We start from the raw sequence: 20,864 nt of genomic DNA, 5'->3' as shown, positions 1-20,864 counted from the left end.
GATGACCTGGAGGGACAGAACTCCAGGCAGAAGTGCAATCGCAGGTCCTAGAATCAAAGGAGTTGCTGGGTCAGTTGCTGTTCTATAAACCAAGACATTATAAAAACTCCCCCAAATGTTTCTCCCGTAACTATGACCTTGCAATTTGCTCAACTATTAATTCTAGTTCATACATAAAGAAGCATTGAAAGAAAGGTTCGTTTGAACTTTTAGACAAATCTTGAACACATGATTACCTTGGCTCATGAGCCACATAACAAAATTTACCCCAAAATCAGAGTTTGAAATGTAACTCTTGAAAGAGACCAAGACAGTAACATTCCAACTCTACATTATACATTTTGGTAAATGAACTCTAGCGTCCAATGTACTTAGTATGTCTGATCTGGAACTAGAATCAAAATTCCTCACTTCTTTTAATTTCCCGTTCACACCGCCTTTCATAGGTGTTTCTCACATTCAGTTTTTCTTAAGTGATTGTCTTGGATCTAGAAGTTTGTCTCTGTTCTCTTAACTCTCTTGTTTCTATCATAATTCCAGCTATAACAGATACCTATTTCCTAGTTAACTTGTGTGCTGATAACTTGAGGTTTTTCCTGACGAATCTCTATACATTCCCTACCAATCACTCACTCACCCACGCACCCACACATCTCCAAATCTCTTGCTCCTTACTACTGTTTTCTTTTTCTCCAATTGTTTCCTCATCAGAGAGCTATTATCTAAACTTCCAATCTTAAAAAACATTCCCTCTCTTTCCACATTTTTTTTACATATTTGAAATAATAATATTTACAATGTGGTGAATGTGAGAATTTTGCAGACACATCTTTTTTTATAATTAAAACAAATTTGCAAAGTCCCATTAACTTGTTAGCCCACCTGTGTGAGCAAATACACTTTTCCACACATACAACTTAAAATGCCAAGCTATAGCAAAATGTTAGACATTTATCCAAATATGATTCATTCTCTAATGGAGCTGTGCATGTGGAACATTAAAATAGAATGACTTCTAACTCATAGCCTATTGAACAGATACCAGATCCTTTAAGCTTCTTGGTAACTATTCAGTGCTCTACTGATGAGAATAGAAACTAGAAAGAGGCATTTATTTGCTAAGGAATCAAGGCTTAGCTCTACTTCTAATGTAATTTCTGGAGAAATAAAATAATCTTGGAATAGATGTTCTGTTTTCCCATTGTTCTTCCTCTTGAACTTTGACTGCTGTTTCACTTCCTGGCATCTCAAATATATCCCTATATTTAATCCATTTTGATCCATTTTCTGAGAACACAGTGACAAATAATTCAATCTGAAAGCTTTTTACCTTCCCTCCTAATCATAAACAAAGGAAGGAGGTTTTTGGAGTTTTTTAGAAGTATAAAACATAAAGAATATTGTTGCAAATGGTAAGATTTCATTCTTCTTTATGGCTGTGTAATACTCTATTGTATAAATGTACCACAGTTTCTTAATCCAGTCATCTACCGATGGGCATTTCGGTTGTTTCCATGTCTTGGCTATTGTGTATAGTGCTGCAAGAAGTGGAGTACAGCATTAGGAATAGAGACAGTGGAAATGTAATGGCTGTGTGTGATGTCAGAGGGATAGTAGATAGGGGGTGGGGGGTTATCACTGTGTGAGGGATACAAATGATAAATGCCTAACTATTACATTGTTTTGTACACCTGAAACTAAATTTTAAAAATGTTAAAAAAATAAAATAATAAAAAAATTTAAAAAAACCCCAAAAACATAATAACCAAAAAGGAAGGTTTAATTTGGAGGAATCTTATTTAATCATACAATCAGAAGTGGTTTTGTCGTTTTTTGTTTTGTTTTTTTTCCAGATGGCATTGATTTTCTCCTTATTTTGTCACATTTCCTCTCCTGTATCTTGTGAAATACAATCTAGTATTCCTCTCTCTTTGAACAGTAAGCCCACATAATAATGAATTCTGTCATTTTGCCTTCTACTGGTAAAAATGAGCAAGTATAATTCATTAGTTTCATATTTCATTAAAGTACCTTACAAAACTTTTTCACATATACCATATTAAAGCATCTCAGCACTCAGTTTAAGATTCAAATATATAATTTTGCTGAGTCACGTGGATCATAAAAGAAGTATTCAGGACTTGAATTAATTCTGTCTGACTCAGTGCTTTTTACTCTGGAAATTGTTGTTAGTAGCTGAAGACAAATGTCAGCTATTAATGAACAGACTCAAGATCTCCCAAGCCTTATCCTTAAGTCAAAGTAAACCAAAAACTCCCATGAATTTGTATTTTTTTAAAATTTCCTATATGGTGGCTACTTCTGATTTTCCTCTTGTATTGTACTTCATTACCTCCACATTAGATGCCTGCATTTTCATTCAGTAATTAAACTATTCTAGATGCAGGAAATAGAACTATGAAAACACAATAATGTCCCTAAAACAAGAGAAGCCTGAGTCAATATTATTTCAAGTATGTAAAAAATATGTGCAAAGGCAGGGAGTGTTTTTTAAGTTGGAAGTTTCTATCATTGCTCTCTGAGAAGGAAGCAGTTGGAGAAAAAGAAAGAAACAAGCAGAAAGAAACAAGAGAATTAGAGATCTGTGGGTGTGTGGGTGAGTGAGTGATTGGTAGGGAATGTATAGAGATGCATCAGGAAAAACCTCAAGTTATCAGCACCCAAGTTAGGTAGGAGATAGGTATCTGTTATAGCTGGAATTGTGATAGGAATAAGAGAGTTCTAAGAACAGAGACAACCTTCTAGAGCCAACACAATCAGTTAAGAAAACTACATTGTATCTGACCTGGGGCGCGGGGGTTATTCTCTTCTATGCTGAGTAAATATCTAGAAGCTCTGTAATTGTGGACCACGGGCATTAGCGGTGGCATCAGCCGCACAGGAGAACTTCAAATAAATGCGAATCATTATGTTCCACCCCAAACTTACCGAATCAGGATTTCTTGGGTTGCAGCCCAGCATTCAATGTTTTAGCAAATCCTCCATGGGATTCTGTGAAAACCAAAGTCTTAGAATCACAGCAGTACATATGTAGCTATAGTATTGCTTTGTAAAAAGATAAGTGCAATAATGCTGTTGAAGACTCACTAAAACAAGAAAGTGGAAGAAAAGGAAAGGTTATAAATTAAGAGAAAAGGAACATCCTGAGGCAAAGAAAGAAACCTTGCTTCTCAGTGCTAAGCTTGGAGATTGGGCGAGCAACGATGCTCAGTCACAAACAGATTCTTTCATCGTAATGCCCCCAATGATCTTACCACAGATCATTAAAGACCAAAAAGCATGTGGTAATTATAATAAATAAGGACACTATGCTTTTGCTTATAATTTAGCGTGATAAGTAAAAAATTGTTAAAAAGATAACTTATATGTTAGCTATATTCTGCTGCTGTAGGAAGTTGGGCAAGCTGCATTACCCCTCTGTGTATAAATTTATGAATTTCTATTCAGTTACTGACAGATGGAGAAATGTGAAATAAGGTAAAGAAATGTTTGAGGACGTTGACTAGGAAGAACTCTGGGTTCAAATTAATTGTCTGAATGTTCTCTATCTATGATTTCTCCAGCCTACATTCACCCTGCACTGTCGCTGTTTGGTTTTTGTTTGTTTGGTTTTTAATTGGAGAAAAAACTTTAACATTACTTTAACACATGGAAAGCTCTCTCACTTTACCCATCAATTTCAAATGCAAAGATACAAGCACAATGAATGTCCAGAGTGTAAGCAGATTCAGAATTCCTGACTTTATTTCACTTACATATCGCTTGAGAAAATCGACCTAAAAAAGAAAAAAGCAACAAATGAGTAATACAAACAAACAAGCAAGGAAAAACTGATAGACACAGACACAGTTTAGTAGTTACCAGAGGATAAGGGATGGGAGGGTAAGAGGTAGAAAAGGTTAAAGGGGGTCAAATATATGGTGACGGAAGGAGATTTGACTTTAGATGGTGAACACACAATGCAATATATAGATGATGTATTATATAATTGTACACTTGAAACTTATATAATTTTATTAACCAACGTCACCCCAAGAAATTTAATTAAAAAACAAAATGCAAAAAAAAAGGCATCGAGATACTCATAGATGTGGAGCATATCAGTTTTGTAGATATTGCACAAAGCTGACTGCCTAGAAGAGGAAGAGTTTCATGAGCTTGTGTACGTGTGATGTTTTTTCTTGTTTTATTTGTTAAGAAGTCATTGTTAAGTAAAAGGAGTTAGTGTTAAGAAGCAGAAAAATATAGTTGAAAAGTCAAGGTACCTGTTTCTGATCCTGGCTTCAGCACAAAACCACTAAAAACAAAAAAAGAAAACACATAGACAAACCTTGGGATTAGGTAAGAGCTATTTCCCCAAAGTGTTAAGAATACACTATGAGCTTCTTCCGTATAGGATCTATGCCTTTTGTTTTATCAGCAGAATTTCAATCAGATGTAAACCTGTGGCATCATGGAGCTGACAAAACGGGAAGCCATGCTAGTTTTCTAACACCAATGTTTATTTTGTTCTGCAACCACATTAGGATTTAGACAACAGAATTAAGAGTCAATATTGTGTCATGACAATAATAAGAAATAATAAGAGAACCGGTTTCATGTGCACAAAGGATTATCCTATCAAACCATATACATGCACTCACATATACCGTGCTGATTTCAGTTTTTGCATCCACTAAAAAATGGAAATAGGTAAATTGTACTAATTCTCATAACATACTAATTTTTTAGGTTTAATTTATGATAAAATAAGATAAAATAAGACTTCCTAGCATCTTTAAGGTACTTAGAAAGTAAATAATTGATAGTATGTGCTTGTCCTTTCATTTTTTCCCTAAATTTATTTACCATGCTCAAAATTCAAGGAGATTTTTCAAAAATGATTCAAATATTTAGAAAGGATTACAGTTAGTTTTGATCACCCTGGATTTATTAATTTACATCATTGTTCTGTTACCTTCCATCATGCAAGAAGAAACAGACTGTCTTTTCAAACGACCTTCACAAACGAGCAGCTCCCCATACCATTCTGCTCCTCAAACTGTTCCTCATCTTAGCTTGTCTCTCTTTGAGGGACATAGAATCCGCCTGCTTAGAGCTTTAGGTACACCTATGTCAGGCTGTATTTAAGGCAAGGAGGACTTTTGCTGATGAGCGACCAGCCCATCTCCTAATTACCCATTTAATTGGTTTTATCCATTATGACAGCACATTTGAGGAATTCTGGAAACACACCCAGTAGCTGCCAGATGGTATCTGAAGATGAAGAACCTCTTTTCTTCCTCTAAATTTTCAATGTACTGTCCTTTTTCAGGATCCTAACTCAAAACATATTAACAGTGTTCTTATATGAGCACCAATAAGAACTTTACCCCTTTCCTCTCCAAACACCATGTTATTGACTTACCCACAAGGAGACAAGAGCTGATGACATTCCTCACCCTCTTCCTGGGTACAAAGGAAGGGGGTCCTCAATGAAGAGCAATTTTACAGCAAATCAGGATTCCTGGAAATTATTCCTTAATGAATATAACCGGCAGCATGGGCTGTGGGGCAGCAACTGCCTTTAACCATGTCACTGCCACACAAGTTTTTCAAGGTTATAAAGAGACTCCTCTGTGATTGGAAATCCATTAGCCCTGTTCAAGTCTGTCTCAGTTACTGAGTCCCCTTATTGTGATTAAAATATAGTTGTATGTTTGAGAGTAGTAACTTCAAAATTAGAAAGACCTGACTTAAAGATGGTCCCCACCGGTCATTATATAAGTTGCAGGAGTTCTTTGAGCCTTATTATGTCTGTATCATCATTGGGAGGTAATGGACATGCTGTTAACAACAAACGGCACTGGGGTTACATAAATTGTGTTTATTCGAATTCTACTCTGTCACTTAATAGCTATAAAATTTTAGAAATGTTATTTAACCTTTCAGTGACTCAGTTTCCTCATCAGTGAAATTGGAAAAGTAAAAAAAAACCAACATATGCACATCATTGTTATGAAAATTAAATGGCGCACTCCATTAAAAAGACTTATAATAATGTTTGTCAATACTCAAATAATTACCTGTTATTTTAATATTATTATTGCCTGATAATATTGTGAGTAAACATGCAAATCACTGTCATTCCTAAAAAGTCCATTAAACATTTAATATTTTTATTATTATTATGTTCATACAAATGCAGCAAGGAAACTTTTTATCATTGCAACAGAGATAATAAAAGTTTATTAAAATGAAAGACTTTCCAACTTTGAGGATACATCTCTATAGTTAAATAGAAAATCACAAATTTAGCCACAGCATTGAAAACCAAGGCAGGCAGCAAATGCCCAGAAAAAAAATAATGTTTTGCAAAATTTTTTGTTTCACAATATAGATGCAAAACAAAACATAAAACTGGGTGGGCTCTCATTTGTAAACCCCTGAGTACGAACGTGAAAAAATAGAAAGGCCCTAAAAGCTTTCTATCATACTGTAATATGTAATATGTCATAAAGAAATAATGGATATAGAACATATTCTAACAAATAAACAACTCTAACTCTGGGCAATATATATAAAATACATCAGACATCAAAAAACAGACAGTGCAGAACTGTGACTCCTTGTTGGAAAGAAAACAAGAGGTGAACTCCATATCCATCCAAGCTTTCTGCCTGGTAGCACTTTACAAGCTCAGGCAGGGAAGTTGACTGCAAATTGAAAGCAGCTCTTTCCTTACTGGAGGGAAAGAATAGAGAACTGATTTCAAATAGGCTATGATGGACCAAAATTTGTGGCACCGATGGATAGGAAGAAGTTGTAGAGGAAAGAGTCCTAGAAATCTGCTTAGGTGACCACTTGAGTTTTTCACCAGAAACTGAGATCCAAATTCACAGGGCAAGACTCTAGAAACCTTGGCAGAGAACAGCTTTGAAGGAAAAGGGTGGGCTGTAAGTTGAATAGAGATTCTAGAATTCATATAGCCCTGGGACACATTGTGCTTTCAACAAGGGAGAGTAGAAAAATCTCTTTGAATACCTTGGACATTGATTTGAAACCCTGGAAGGCCACACCACAGAAGTAGGAGTATATGGTGTAAGGCCTGAAATTAAGATTCAGTATCATGAGCTATTTTGACATCTGAAACTGGGAGGTCATCAAAAGCCTAACCATACAATTTCTCTGCTCTCATCAGGTATGCCCCACTGTTTCCACTCCCATGGGAGCTTGTTTTAAAGGGCGTAGCCTTGAGAAAACGATGTGTCATTGAGACCATCTGGATAGTATATGTGACTGAACCCAGTTAAGACCTCTACATAAACTTTTAAGACTCTGGTGGGCAGTGCTGAGATCTACTAATCTTATAGCTGCCAAAGACATGCCTTGTCTTTTTAAACCTGTCACTTACCAATCTGAGTGGTCTGCTTCTTTCTTTTGTCTCTCCTTTCCCTCCATGTAAGGGGGCCAATTTGCAAACCAACGTCAAGAAAATCTCTTTTTGCCATGCTTAAATATTTAATCTTATTTCGCTTAACATATTGTTACAAGAAGCGGAGTACAGCATTAGGAATAGAGACAGTGGAAATGTAATGTCTGTATGCGATGTCAGAGGGACAGTGGATGGGGAGAGGAGTGTTGTCACTGTGTGAGGGATATAAATGATAAATGTCTAACTATTACATTGTTTTGTGCACCTGAAACTAATAAAAATAAATAAATTACTTAAATTAAATTAAAAAATATTTAATCTTTCTAGTCACCCCTTAAAACTCATCAATTCAAAGAAGTGTCCTTGAAATCCCATTGATCAAATGAACTCACCCTTTGTGTCTTTCCACTAAGCTATGATGTCTTCCATCAAAGCAACTGTGACTTACTGGAGAATTATATGTTTACAAGCCTATTTTCCCTAACAATTTAAACTTTTCACACTAAGGAAGAAATATTCTATTTTGTTTTCTATATATTTTAAATAGGAGGTGGCCCAAATAGATGAATAAATATGCTTTAAATGAATGACTGTATAGGGCAGAAATCAAATATTGATAGTTTCCTTTTTTCTTTCCATCACGACATTGTAAATAATTTCACAATATAATCTGATACAAAGTATTACCACTTAAGAGAAAGACTTAACCTATTACTGGGTGTATTTTTAATAGAGCAATTCTATCAGACAAGTTAGCTGAAGATTTAATTCAGAAAAAAGGAGACCCTGCCAAAGTGAGCAATTCAATTTCCCTAGCTTTGATTGTTTACGACAGCCTAGTCAATTCTAACAAAATGAACTTGTAGGATGTCTATTTTGCTTAGATTTTTTATTAAATTTATTGGGGTGACATTGGTTAATAAAATTATATATAGGTTTCAAGTGTACAATTCTATAATACATCATCTACATATTGCATTGCATGTTCACCATCCAGAGTCAGTTCTTCTTTCATTACCATATATTTGACCCCCTTTACCCTCTTCTACCACTCCCCTTCCCCATTACACCCTGGTAACCACTAAACTGTTGTCTGCGTCTATGAGTTTTTGTTTGTCTTGTCTGTTTGCTGCTTTCAGTTATATATTCCACATATGAGTGAGATCACATGGCTCTTGACTTTTTCTGTCTGGCTTATTTCGCTTAGTATGCTAATCTCAAGATCAAGCCATGTTGTCACAAATGGCAGTATTTCATCTTTTCTTATGGCTGAGTGATATTCCATTGTATATACCGTGTTTCCCCAAAATTAAGACCTAGCCAGACAATCAGCTTTAATGGGTCTTTTGGAGCAAAAATTAATATAAGACCTGGTATAAATATTATTATACTATATTATATTATATTACCTGGTATTTATAGTATAGTATAGTATAGTATAGTATAGTATAGTATATTACCCGGTCTTATATTATATAAGACCCTGTCTTATAGTAAAATAAGACCGGGTCTTATATAAATTTTTGCTCCAAAAGACGCATTAGAGCTGATTGTCTGGCTATTGTCTTGTTTCGGGGGAAACACGATATGTACCACATCGTCTTTATCTATCCATTTATTGAAGGACAATTCGGTTGTTTCCATGTCTTGGCCACTATGAGTGAACATAGGGGTACATAAAAATGAATGGGACTATATCAAAAGAGATTTTTTTAAAGATTGTCTGACGTATGAAGGGAAAATTGGGTTGTATATGGCATCTATCATTGAAAAATTATAGTATCTCAATGTAGTTTATGAGAGCACAGAATATCCTCTGAGCCACAGGGATAAATTGTGATAGTCAGCCTACTGACTGACTATCAGGAAGTGAGGAACAATGCTTTAACTTCAAAGGGCTAGATAGTGTTAATATGCAAATCAGAAAAAAATTTGATTTCACACAGTTGTCAAATTTTCAGAAAGTACAATCAAGTGGGGCTTTTTTGAGCTTAAATTGGTAGAATTCTAGGTTTTCAGTTGAAGGAGATCTTAAACGTCATTGAGTCCTACTTTTCAAATCTGTTTACTTTTACATGGAAATGGTACTCTCTCAAGAGGCTGTCAGTTTTCTCTATAATAACCAGAGGCTTTTCAGGCTGATATTGACTTTCGTAGAATGAGAGCCATGTCTTTTCTCCCATTGAACAGAGACTTTTCTGATGGTTGGGGAAACACCATAATGTATTCAGTCAATGCTTTTGAATAATTAATTGATTGATAGGTGAGGTGAAAGCTATACTGTACCTCCTCTCTGGGATGTCTTCAATCAGTAGGCTGACTATTTTTTTTTTTTTATTAAATTTATCGGGGTGACAATGGTTAGTAAAGTTACATAACTTTCGAGTGTACATTTCTACAATACATCATCTATATATCATATTGTGTGCTCCTCACTCAGTAGGCTGACTATCACAACCAATATTTTATCCCTGTGGCTCAGAGCATTTTGGGGTGGAGCATCTTCAGGATGCGTACTTGAATCTCTTTGGTTTTGACACTGTAGACAATTGGGTTGAGCATTGGAGGAACGAGAAAGTGCAGATATGAGAGAAGCATGTATACCTGAGCTGGTAGTTTCTTTTTCCCAAAGCGATGGATCATGGACAGGCTGACTAGTGGGGTATAGAATAGTAGTACAGCACAGATATGTGAAATACAGGTGTTGAAGGCTTTGAGCCGCTCAGCATTGGAAGCAATGCTTAATACTGTCTTTAGTATCAGCACATAGGAGAGGAGAATGAGAATAGCATCTGTTCCCAATGTGAAAAGCATGACAAAGAGCCCAAAGCCACTGTTCACAAGAGTGCTGGAACTGGCCAGCCTTAGAACATCAGGGTGAACACAGTAAGAGTGAGACAGAGCATTCATAGGCTGGAATTGTAGTCTTCCAAGGAGTACAGCCAGGGGCAGATGGAGGGCAGCACTACGGGTTATAATGGCCAGCCCAATAGCCCCAATGCGCTTGCTTGTGAGAATGGTGGCATAGCGTAAGGGCTCCCGTATAGCCACACAGCGGTCAAAAGCCATGGCCAACAGCACAGCTGATTCAATGACTGAGAAAGTGTGGATGAAGAAAAGTTGCGTAAAGCAGGTTGCGGCTCCCACTTTCCTCTGGCCCAGGAGAAAGACTGCGGCCATCGAAGGCAGCGTAGAAGCTGAGAGGCCAAGGTCAGCCATTGAAAGCATGGAAAGGAAGAGGTACATGGGTGTGTGAAGGCTGGGCACAGACTTGATAATGTACATTATGGTGATGTTGCCCAGCAAAGAGAGAACATAGATAGAGCAGATAGGAATGGCTGTCCAGCAATGAGCAGCCTCCAGTCCTGGGAGATCCATCAGTATGAAGAAGAAGCTGCTGCCATTATTGTTGCTAGGAATTGCCATATGTCTGGGAAGGACTTGCCTGGAAAAATTTTAAAGAAAGCAAAAAGTTATTCTTTCACAGCATTTTTCTTTCATCTCATCCCACATGACTCTCCTGGCCTGTGCCTGCAGAGTAGTATTGCCCTTCCTCTTCTCCTCTTCTCACAGTATGGCATCCTATCCCTTTAGATGTTTCCACTAGCGAACAATACCGCATCTCTTTCTGGTGGTCATCCTAGTTTTCCTAGCATATTTGGGCCATTCAAATGCAGACAATCCCTTTCTCATTTGAAGATGTTTCAAAGTTTGAAAAATGCAAAGTGAAACTCTGTTGAGAGCACAGCATCCATGTGCAAAGCTAGCTTAGTTTCAGTACCAAAATATAGAGTTCTAAAGAAACCTAGATAAGAATAATTGTCTTTAATGGCTGCTTAGGATTTAGAAAATAAAGTATAAGGATGTTAATACTACTCTGAACTCCTGATATTAACAGATCTATCTTTTGCTTGGAAAGAGATTCAGGAGATTAAAAATAATATCTATGAAAAGAAAACACCTGGAGGGGTTTGGGCTTGATATGAATGTTTTCTGGATTTATATCCTTTCTCAGTCTTTGTTATAGGGTGCTCTCTACAAACTGTTTGGTTTGCTGGTCCAGATGTGTCAGAGGAAGAAACTGAAAACTCAGTAATATTTGTAGTTGGAAACACATTATATTTTCAATGGCAGCACACATTTACTGAGCTCTTGTATGTACTCAGTGTAAGTTATATGATGACACACAATATAGAGCTCCTGTCTTTGAAACTCTAGTAATCCACTAATCAACATAGAACATATTCATAATCTAGTTCATGAGGGTATTGACCATGGGACAGATAAAGAGTCCCAACTGTGAATCCACATCCTGCTCTCTAAGACTCACCTTTTAAAAAATGATCCTGGGTATCTTCAAGAATATTATTAAAGAAAGGAATAAAGTGTGGAATCTGAGGGCATAGAATTCAAAGGAAACTTTGCTCACATATCTAAAGTCCAACTGAATGAGGATTTCCTCTCTCAAAATCTTAGGAAAATTCTCTTAACAATGGAGACATGAATAACTTCTTGGCCAGTCAGTCATTTATGTGGCAGCTTTGACCAGTAGAATAGTCTTCATATTCTAATTCTCTTTCACAAGCTAATTGTAATGCTATTCTATAAATTCCTGAAGAATACCTATAGTCCCCATTCCACATGTTAAAGTTAATCTAAGGGAAACCCAGAGAAGAAATTCTGTGAAGGGTGAGCAATGGTGTTAGAATTAAAACAAGCATGGTAATTGAACAGTAAACAAATATTGGCAGTAATTATAGGAAAATTTATGGAATAATTATAATAACAACAATAACCACCTGTAAGAAAAGCAAAAAGCACAGGCAAGCCTACCAGATTTGAGAAAAAAAATCTGTAACAGGAAGAGAAGAACTGGATTTTTCTGTGGGTATTCCTGCAGAGAGGTGAGGGTGGATGAGTACCAGGACTCATCTATGCTGTTCTAATAAAATGTCTCTCTGAATTTTGGTTATAGAAGGAGAGGTGGCCAATGAATAGACTTTGTATCCATCAACCTGCCTCTGATCAGTTTTACTTAAAGGCTGTTAAAACACAGTGTGTTTTCAAAAGAAAGGAAAAGCATCCCCCCCCAAAAAAAATATAGTAGACTTAAATTTTCATAAATGTAAAAAGCACATCATTATTAATAAAAATAAAACATCTGAGATTCAGCATTAATATTTCTGAGAGAATATTTAACAAACTGGTATATAGCAAATTCATTCCTGAAGCATAACAAGAGTAGGAAAGAAGATAATTTTATGTTCAAAAGACAGACCTAAGGTGATACTCATAGGAACAAGCTGGAGATCAACTCACAATTGGGAATAGCGTGGAGGGCTACCTGGAAGTCTTTGTTTTGACTCCACATTCTAAGGATGTCAGAAAAGAGAACCTGCTACTCTTACACTCTTAAGCTTAGACCTAGGGTATAGATTCAACCCATGTACCTGAGTCTGTTCAGGGATGGGTCTTGAGCTGTATGAGGACAAGTCACGTCTTCCATCTTCCCAAGGAGAATGAATCTCCACAAAATATGAGGCTGGGTAGAAAGAATCAGGGACACTAGGGATGTGGGGAATTACATGAGAAAGAAAAGCAAGGAGAGAAAAACAGTAGTGGCGCTGCATTTTGGAAATGGCGTGAACTAATTCTTTCAGTACAATTGAATGACTCTTATGAGTTAACAACACTGCCGGACTTTTGAGAGAGGTAATGGCATTCATAAAGCCAGATTCTGGAAAAAACACACATGGTTCTTGAAAGAGCAGCATTTTACCTTAGATAGCTGTGGTGATCAGTGATGAGAAAAGAGACATGTATTCCTAGGAAGCCCAGTCATGGCTAAGTGTTTAAGGACTTAGTAGACGTAATCAAGTAGAGGTTAGAAGCATGTATTTCCCTGACTGTTGTTTCTCATGCTACCCACTGCTGAGTATGAGCAGGTGGGGAAATTAGTCTTCCCACATGAAACTTTGACAAGATGTTTTCGGTCACAAAGTGAGCAGCAAAAGTGCTGTCATTTACATTTGAGCTTTGCCAGGAAAAAAATAATAGTCAAAATTTTCATATTTCTCAAAGTTGCCTTGTCAAACTCTTGCTAAGTTGACTGCAACATCCCTAAAAGGAATATGAAACTCCATGTCTCAGATGTCTTTGTTCAAAAATGTATAACATTCTGAGAAACACTGTCTAATATGTGTCATATATAAATGTATATTGACTTGCAGTTGATCTTAAACTCTAAGGGCAAGATTTCAATGATTGTCGGATGAGAAAGGAGTGGCCAGGGAATGTTTTCCAAAACTATAGACTGTATCACCTTAAGAGGATTAGAGGTACTGTATACCTCCCATAAATGACCTTCCTGACTCAGAGGTCCCCTTGCAGAGTTTGAAACCATATCTAGGATAGCCTATGATCTCTTGACGTCCATCTCAAGTACACATACCGCATGATTTGAGTTAACCTAGCCCGAGGTGTTTCTATCACTTACCAGACCCGAGGGCAGGAACACAAGTTCTGTGGATGGTGGTACAGCTGAGGCCTCATGAGGCTCCCTGACTTGAGCATAGTGCCAAGTGAGCAGGTTTATAAAACACTGGTTCTGGCTCTCCCTGGAGGCTCACACCCAATTCCTGTGATATAAGCTTTCGGGGAAGCATCAAATGGGCATGTGCCAGACAGAGCTATCTATTACTCATCCTTCACCAGTTCTCCATATGATCTATGATATAAACCCTAGGACATATAGCCAGTTCTACTTCAGGCTTCCTTTCTTTCATCCCCAGCCTAAGACCTTCTTAGCTCCTAGAGATAGAAGTCCTCACATAGACCATAGCTATTCTGGCCCTAGAAATAGCTTGCGTCATATTTTTATCTCCAGGATATACAATCCTTTATATCCTCCAAACATCCAAAACCAGCTGTTTTTATTTTCTTAATTATAAATATCTTGGGGGGCGGTAAGAGTGGAATAGCTATGGTACTATTTCTATGAGCGATAATATTAGTAGACTTCCTCCATCATAAATTCTTTTTACACTGACTGGCCTTGTTTTTACAATAACATACCGCTTACTTTGCACCGATGTTGTCCCTTCACCTCCTCCCTCTCTCAAAGTGAATTCTTAGTATTCACTGATGGAATGATTATGAGAGGTGGACGAAATTAAAAAGGATTCACCAGGAACACGTAAAATAGGCTTGTGTTTTGTTTTGAAGCTGAGGAGCGAATGATATAAAATACAAATTCTGATCACAATAGGTATGGAATTAGATGGGAAATTGAGATGGGAACCAAGCTGGGAATGAGGTAGAGGATCCATTTTAGGGCTACCACAATCAATCACTAGTTCAGTGATTCACTTGAAACATTCATAAAACTCGAAATAAAGTTATGCTCATGGGTAAGATTTGAGATAACAAAGGGCACTGTGAAGGAATAGCAAGAAAAAATATACGTAGGTAAAGGCAAGAGAGGTCACATACAGGCTTCCAAATATTTTCTCTCTCAGTCTCTCTAGCTGCAAACTTCAGAGATACATGAGAGATATCTCTATCCAGGGAAGTCTTCATATGTTCTGGAATCCAGATTTCCTAAAGGGATCCTGTCACATAGGCATATATCTGTCCTATGACAAGTATGTGCAGACCCCCCAAATCAGACCACAGGTACACATAATAAACTCTATGCTTACGTTACACATGCTACAAATCTGGTTCATGTAGACCTATTGCTTTGGGCACAAATAATATTATTGCTCAGTAGCTATGTAATAATTCCAGAGGAGTAGTTCTCAGGGTTTTGTCAAAGGCCATCCATAAACATGGCTACAAAGATAAGCAAGAGCTGAATAAAATAGATCGGTTGCATTAACTCTTTTCTTGTAGGGATCTTCAGTCCATTTTCAGAAGTATGTCATAACTTCACTGGATATGTGTTTGAACTGTTTTCATACAGCATATGTGAAATATGACAAGCTTCTAATGTGGCCTAAAAAAAATAATTCTAAACCTAAGTGAAAAAAATAACAAAAGAGTGGAATTATCAATTCAAAATAAAATGGGTACTCTTATGGACCCTTAAGTAATAAAGAAAATATTTAAAGAGAAGTGTATAGCTGGAAGGATTGGAATAACTTGTTAGAAGTATGGTAATTGGTTACATAGGAAGTATTATTCATTTCAGAGCATGGAATGAATATATAGTCAGAAATGAGAGCATTTAGTGCTAGAAAATAATCAAAGAATAGTGGTGTTTTCTGTGAGCAAAAACTAACCTATGAATGAAAAGGAACAGTGAAAAGACTTAAACAAGTGTGCGACATAATTATGCTTAGATTTCTTTTTATTATCAGTTTCAGGTGTACAAAACAATGTAATAGTTAGACATTTACCCCCCTCACAAAGTGATAAACTCACTCCCCCAATCTATTGCCCCTCTGACATTGTATATAGCTGTTATAATTCCACTGACTCTATTCCCTATGACTGTACTCCACATCTTATGACTATACATATATATTAAATTATAGTTGGCATTCATCATCATTCAGCTTCAGCTTCAGGTGTACGGCACAGTGATCAGGCATCTACACTGTCTATGAACTGGTCTCCCTAATAAGACAAGTGCCCCCTGACACCCTACAAAATCTTTACAACATTATTGATTATATTCCCCAAATTGTCTTCCATATTCCCATGGCAATTAAAAAGCACAAATTGGTAGTCACAATATGCTTAGATTTTTTTAAAAGCTGCTTTCAGTTCCATTTGGAGTTGTTTGAGACTGAAAGGAGGGAAGACAACAAGAAGAAGGGTAAAATAAGTTAATTTCATTATTATTAATTAGTTATTAATGTGTAAACTGAGGTAGGAGCTGTGGAAATATAAAAATGAGGGCTGTTGGGAAAATATTAATAAAGCCTACAATGTGGTGAACGATTGTAATTATGAGCGAGAGAAAGTAAGGTGCATCTCTGGCACAGTTCGCATTTTTGGCTGGAGTGAGAAAGTGAATGGAGATGCCATTCACCTGGAGAATACCAAAGTGGGAACAGTAGGAAGTAGCAGTTGAAAATGGAGCAGGAGACATCCTGCTAGTTTGTCTACGTTCCCTTTTGGACACGTCGAGTTTAAGGTTTCCATATAGCATACAATGGGAATTATCCAGGAGTGAGGTGTGAACCCATCTGGAGTTCAGAAAAGAGGTTGAGTTTAAGATTCTGGGGCGGGGGACAATATTCCTATTCAGAGAATTGTCGTAAGAAATGAAGCCAGAAAATGCAATGAGTAAAATTAGCCAGAGAGATCCGAGAATAACCAGAATAGAGAAGTAGTAGAGAAGCCAACAAAGTACAGAAATTTAATAACAAGTGAGCAGTCAACAGTGTCAATCATTGACGAGGGGACAGAATTTGAAATGGATTATTTGATTTGGTAGTTTAGAGTTCATGGATGGCCCTTGCCTAAGCAATTTCAATGGAGTAGTAAGAGACAAAATTTTATTGCAAAGGAGTTGAAGAGGAAACGATTTTTAGTTCAGTCTAATTACAAGTAAACTGTGTTGTTTTGGGATGCATATCTAAATAGTCACAATATAGACAAAAACAATGAAATGAATGCTATAAAAGTCAGAATACTGATTTAACGTGGTGGCTATGATGAGGTTATGTTCTGTAAAGGCTGCTGAAGAAATCTGAGTGTTGATAATTTATTACTTTTTTTTACTTAGGTGATAATTATATGGTTCATTTTACAAAAATTTATTGAATGGCACACTTATTTCCATACAGTTTTCTGTATATGTGTTATATTCCACAACAATAAATTTTAAAAAGTTTTGACAAAAGGAAGAAAACTAATGCATATTATTTTTCAAGTAGCTTAATTATGAGCTAAAGGGAAATATTGATTAAGTACTTAGTGATTGCTATATGGTTAGTAAGAGTTTATTTTATGAAGAGCGAGTTTAAAATAGTTTTTAACTGTTGTAAATCAGCTAGTGGAGAAAGATTGGCTTGGCTGGAGAAAATTATTTCTAGTTAAGGAAGTATAGTAAATTCATGCTTGGTGAAGGAGGTGTATTCATTTCTTATTGTTGCTGTAACAGATTACCACAAATTCAGTGGCTTAAAACAACACGATATTGTTATTTGACTGTTCTGGGATTAAATGTCCAAAATGAGTCTTGCGGGGCTTATATAAAGGTTATCTGCAAGGCAGGTTCTTTCTGGAAACTATAGGGAAGAATCTATTGTCTTGCCTCTTCCACCTTTGAAGGGGTACTCGTATTCTTTGGCTCATGGCCCCATTTCTGTATCTTGGGAAGAGGATTGTGAACATGTGAAATTGCAGCTCTGGATTATGCAATAAAGCCACCCAGGATTTCAAAAATAAACATTTAGGCACTGAAAGACCAAATGAATTAAAGAATATCATTTTGTACTCATTACAATATAAAAATCTAGTGTTATTCTTAATTAGAACTGAAAAGGATAGGTGTAAGAGTAGAAAATATAGATATTTAAACTGATTCCAAAGGTAAGTTTAGTGTTGAAAAGTACAAAAAACAAGAAAGAATGAACATTGATGGAACTGTTATTTTAGACTCAAAGAATCCCCTTGCCTGCGCACATTCAAGCCAAATAAGATGAGAGCGGGAGATTTTGCAAAGAAAGTGAAGTTTCTTTTAAGGAGTTGGTGCCAAGTTGAGACACAGGTGAGCTAGTGCTCTCACAAACCTGGTACTCTAATGGCCTCTAGTGGCTGGGTTATATAAGGGAAAATTCATTAATCATGGTTACTAGGCAGTTGGGGCTGGGGATTCTACTAATCTAAGGCAGGGAGCAATTGATCATGGCATCAGGTCCTAATGTCAGTCATGGTATTGTTCCATCCAGTTTCCAGGAAATACTGTCCATGGGGTCATTCTCCTTTTATGATCCGGAGCTGAAACATAACTAAGGTCAACGTGTTATCTTTGTTTTTTGTTGTTGTTTGTTTGTTTTTATTAGTTTCAGGTGTGCAAAACAATGTAATAGACATTTACATCCCTCACAAAGTGATAACCCCCCTCTCCCAATCTACTACCCCTCTGACATCTTATATAGCTGTTACAATTCCATTGACTCTATTCCTTAAGCTGTGGAGACCACTTCATGGACAGTGTAAATGCCTGACCATTGCAGTGTATACCTGAAACTGAAGCTGAATAATACTGAATGCCAACTATAATTTTACATATATATATATATTCACAGGATGTGGAGTACAGCTTAGGGTATTACCTTGTTTTACTAAAACATTTTTTTAGTTTGAGGTTTAGTTATTATATCCTGGTCATGTTTGATAGACCTGAAGCTTTATTCTTAACTGAGTTTGATCCTGACCCAAGCCTAATGTCCTAAGGGCTTAATGATTAACAGGAATGGACACAGTATATATACAGGTAGAACCATCTGGGGAAAGAATGCAAGTGAGTTAACAGTTCTATCAGGCTAAACAACGCTAGCTTGTATTAAAGCAAAATACATGCTAAAGAAATGAAGTTCATGTGTGGTTGCAGAGGTTTTCCTGGAGTATGTGTGACCCAGGGTGAATATGAAAGACAATAAACAGTGTTTTCATAGACTTAGAGAAGGTGAGGGTTAAAGGACAGGGACTAGAGATCTCAAGGGGCTCAAAGTCCAGAGGCTGTGAAGTCAAAAAGTGAACATGCTTGAAAGAACATTATGCTACAGATTTAGAGTCTGGCAATAGACATGTTGGAACATATTTAGGTAGAGATTGTTGACTTTGTAAATTTCATGGCTTTTTAGATCTCTTCAACAGCAATATTAGATATTCATTTGTTTATTTGTTTCTTTCTTGTTGTCCCCTATTTCAACAACAATATCATTAAGAAAACAAACCATTGTAAAGGCAAAAAGTTTGTTTAATTCATAGCGTATCTGCAACTCCTCAAAAAGTCAGAGAAGTAGGTGTTCACTAAATAGTTATCACCCTATCAAGAGTGATATACATACAGATGATAACAAGAAGTACTGTAATCACTGAAAAAATGAACTATAAGACTACAACTTCTCTGGCCAGAATATATGAACCATTGGACTAAGAAATAATGAGACTAGTTTATTATTTCAAAATGTTAATTTACTGAATAAGTGTTGTTGTTCAGTACATATTCATTCAAATCATAGAATAGAAATAATTATCCAACCTAATATCCTGTATAATTCAGAAGAGTCAGTGTTCAAACAGAGTCTTTGTGGGCATTTGGAATATTAGCAAGCTCTTTATTTTATAAAGCATTCTTTCTCTGTTAGGATAGTGCTCATTCACGTTATAAATTTGACTTGGGATTTTTCTGGTCCTTTTTTGATGAAGAGTTTCAGAATTTTATCTCGTATCTGCTTGTTTTTCATCACATACACAATGGGGTTCATCACAGGAGGAATGAGAAAATGCATGTTGGCCATGGTCACATAGACGTGTGAGGGAAGTTTTGGGCCAAAGCGGTGCAGTATAGACAGGCAGAGCATGGGTGTGAAGAAGAGGATCACAGCACAGAGGTGGGAAATACAGGTGTTAAGAGCCTTGAGGCAGCCACCAGAGGATGCAATGCTTAATACAGTTTTCAGTATCAGAATATATGAAAAAAGAATTAGGAGGAAATCAAGTCCCATAGTGGAGAGCAGCACAAATAGTCCATAGATGCTATTAATCCTAGTGTTGGTGCAGGAGAGCTTTATAATGTCAGGATGCAGGCAGTAGGGATGAGAAAGCACATTTGAGTGACAGAAGCACAGCCTCCTCAAAAGGATAGGAAGGGGCACCTGTATAGTCAAAGTTCGCACTACAATGGCCAGACCTATCTTGGCAATTACACTACTGGTAAGGATGGAGGAATAATGCAATGGATGAGAAATGGCCACATAGCGGTCAAAGGCCATTGCCAGTATGATAGCAGACTCAAAATCCTGGAAAGTGTGGATAAAAAACATTTGGGTGAAACAAGCTGAGAAGGTGAGCTCTCCAGCATCCAGCCAGAAGATCCTCAGCATTGTGGGGAAGGTGAAAAGGGACAGACCCAGATCAGAGGCAGCTAGCATGGCAAGGAAGAGGTACATAGGCCCATGGAGGGTATGCTGTTGCCAGATAACTGCAATGATGGTCACATTGCCCACCAAAGTAATGAAGAACATGGTACAGAAGGGTATGGAGATCCAGATGTGTGCTGCCTCCAGCCCAGGTATGCCTGTCACCAGGAAGGTGGAGAATATTGAGTTGGTATTGTTGATAGGAAACATGATGCCAGAGCTGCACGCCTCTCCTAGAATGAAATACATTGTCTCAGGCACAGATGTTAAAATTCGACTTGAGCTTTTAATTGGCTACTCTTAATAGCTCTTATTTTAAACGGACC

General features: G+C 36.9%; 2 protein-coding genes across 2 annotated transcripts; both read right to left on the bottom strand.

The window, feature by feature from the left end:
* Window positions 1-9,913: 9,913 nt before the first annotated feature.
* Window positions 9,914-10,861, bottom strand: LOC117029721 (olfactory receptor 51G2). The gene has a single exon (XM_033118919.1). It carries the CDS (start codon window positions 10,859-10,861, stop codon window positions 9,914-9,916), a length of 948 nt encoding a protein of 315 aa, XP_032974810.1.
* An 8,915-nt stretch (window positions 10,862-19,776) lies between these two features.
* On the bottom strand, window positions 19,777-20,748 carry LOC117029924 (olfactory receptor 51G2-like). The gene has a single exon (XM_033119249.1). It carries the CDS (start codon window positions 20,746-20,748, stop codon window positions 19,777-19,779), a length of 972 nt encoding a protein of 323 aa, XP_032975140.1.
* Window positions 20,749-20,864: the final 116 nt, after the last annotated feature.

Source organism: Rhinolophus ferrumequinum, chromosome 11 (assembly GCF_004115265.2).
Source record: "Rhinolophus ferrumequinum isolate MPI-CBG mRhiFer1 chromosome 11, mRhiFer1_v1.p, whole genome shotgun sequence".
Lineage (NCBI taxonomy): Eukaryota > Metazoa > Chordata > Mammalia > Chiroptera > Rhinolophidae > Rhinolophus > Rhinolophus ferrumequinum.
The sequence above is the reverse complement of the archived record's forward strand: the minus strand, read 5'-3'. Positions and strand labels throughout refer to the sequence as shown.